The 2,126-nt window shown below is 35.0% G+C and overlaps 1 protein-coding gene across 1 annotated transcript; it reads right to left on the reverse strand.

Annotated features, from left to right (window-relative positions):
• Positions 1–35: 35 nt before the first annotated feature.
• On the reverse strand, positions 36–405 carry LOC110037866 (expansin-A16-like; the record flags this gene model as incomplete). Its single annotated transcript, XM_020742593.1, has 1 exon — positions 36–405. A coding segment is annotated over exon 1 (370 nt), but the record flags the coding sequence as incomplete, so codon positions are not given.
• Positions 406–2,126: the final 1,721 nt, after the last annotated feature.

Below are 2,126 nucleotides of genomic sequence, written 5' to 3' on the forward strand. Positions count from 1 at the left end.
AAGAGAGGGGTCGAGGTGGTGCGGGGGAAATTTGCCCCCCCCGCCGTCGACGGAGGGGAGGCCGTAGTTAGGCGCGCAGAAATCGACGGCGGTGACGGTAACGGAAGGGCTTCCTCGGAGACAGAAGAGTATGTGATCGACGCATCGGAGTTCGAACCAGGAACCGAAAACCTCTCCTCGCCGGAAAAGTTCGCCGCTCAGCGCCGCCGTGTTCCGCCCCAATTCCGACATCCATTCCGGCCGGTCCTCTGCTTCTAAGGTGTAGCCGCACGCTCCTCCTCCGGCCTGGAAGGGGGTTCTGGTGTATGTTGCGGTTGCTAAGCTCCATTTATCATCGATCGGGGCGGAGAAGGATGGGGAGGGGAAGAAGGAGAAGAGAAGGATGGCAGAGATTATGGTCGCCATGGGAGGGGGAGAGAGATAGGAGACAAAAGGTTTAGGGTTTTGAAAGGTGGGATTTTTGCTCGTTTTTTTGGGGCTTTCTGAATTGTTTTTTTGGTACTTACAGTCAGACATTAGGCGGGCTTGTGTTTAAAGTTTGTAATTAATTAAATCAATAAATGCACCCAAATTCATGCTCATTTCTCGTGAAAAATTAAATAGACATGTGTGAAATTCAAATCCCAAATGAATAGTAAAATGTTCGGCTCGAAAACTCATGTCGTGAGCGGTGGCCTAAGGTCGACCAACCAAGAATTATCTTGGCCAATCAATAGCCGACAAACGTGTATGACGAAAAATATGAAGATATATAGTTCTCAAGTTAATTAGTTGAAGCGCGATCTCCCAATTTGCTGTCTATTCCTGGCCTCTGCTAACAAAAGACCGACTGACCATCTCCTTAGGTAGTGGGATGGTCATCTATGACTTGTCTGCAACCTCCTCATTAAAGCAGGGACTGAAAGATAATTTCTTATTTTAGTGTCTCTTCTATCTTCTAAAAATAGAGAGTTCAACACTAGTAACAGAGGCTTTTTTTGCTTTAGAATATCGACTCATACTTCAGAAGGAGCGCCTCTCTCCTCCTCATCTCCGTGATCTCTTTATTTTTAATATATAAAATGGGTCATAGAGCCCAAGAATACCTTAGTTAGCCCCGATGAGGCGAATCTGTTGGTGATCTCTCAATCACTCATCTCTAGTCCCACCGTTTTGATCTTTGGGTATAACTCACACTATAGATTTAGATTCAATAAAATAAAGGTTTTTTACATTTTAAATAAATATCAATAAGTCTTATGTATTTAAATTGTTTGTAGATCACTCGTGACATGGCGGTTGAGAGTCTAATTTCTCATTTTCATGTCATGAGTTCAAATTATAATGATACATTTTGAGCTCAACTTTATTGGAAAAACACATAAAATTTGATATTTACATTTATAATATTTTGATGTCAAAATTTATGCACGAAAAGATGCATTTGATTGTTAAAAAGTTAATAATAGCATTTTTTATTTTGTAATGTAAACATTTTGGTGCCATGCATCTAAATATCGAAGTTTAGTATGTCTATGTTTTTTTTTATGTAAATTTTAAGCCTAAGTTGTATGTTGAAGAATATAATAATGATCATACAAAAATGTATTTTTTTATTAAAAATAAAATAGTTATTGATATAATTAAATTAACATGCTTATTGATATAATATCATCAAAACTAAAATATGACTATAATTTAGCAAAATATAATCCTATAAATGTGAACCATCAATATCTATCTCTCTATCTCTAAAAAATAGCTCATATGTTGATATAACTTTTAATTGGACTTAATTTCAGATCAAATTTAATTTTAAATTATAAATTTTTAAAAACATATAATAAATAAATTGACTTAAATTATTTTTTTCTAATTTTATTCTCTGTTTTTTTAATGTCAAACAACCAAATAATTTAAATTAGGACAAGTCTTTACTTTGAAAGGGAGAAGTTTTGGATCGTTAAAGCATAATTATTATTAGAAAAAAACTGTTTAATTATTAAATTTACTTTCAAATGAGTATTATATATAACTAATCAAATAATTAGTATAATATAATCATTTAAATGAATATACTTGTTCTAATTTAAATCCAGACTATATAATTCCAAAAATTTTGATTCTCTGCCACGGTTTGTCAGTAC

This window comes from Phalaenopsis equestris, unplaced genomic scaffold (genome assembly GCF_001263595.1).
Source record: "Phalaenopsis equestris unplaced genomic scaffold, ASM126359v1 Scaffold226010, whole genome shotgun sequence".
In the NCBI taxonomy this organism is placed as follows: Eukaryota; Viridiplantae; Streptophyta; class Magnoliopsida; order Asparagales; family Orchidaceae; genus Phalaenopsis; species Phalaenopsis equestris.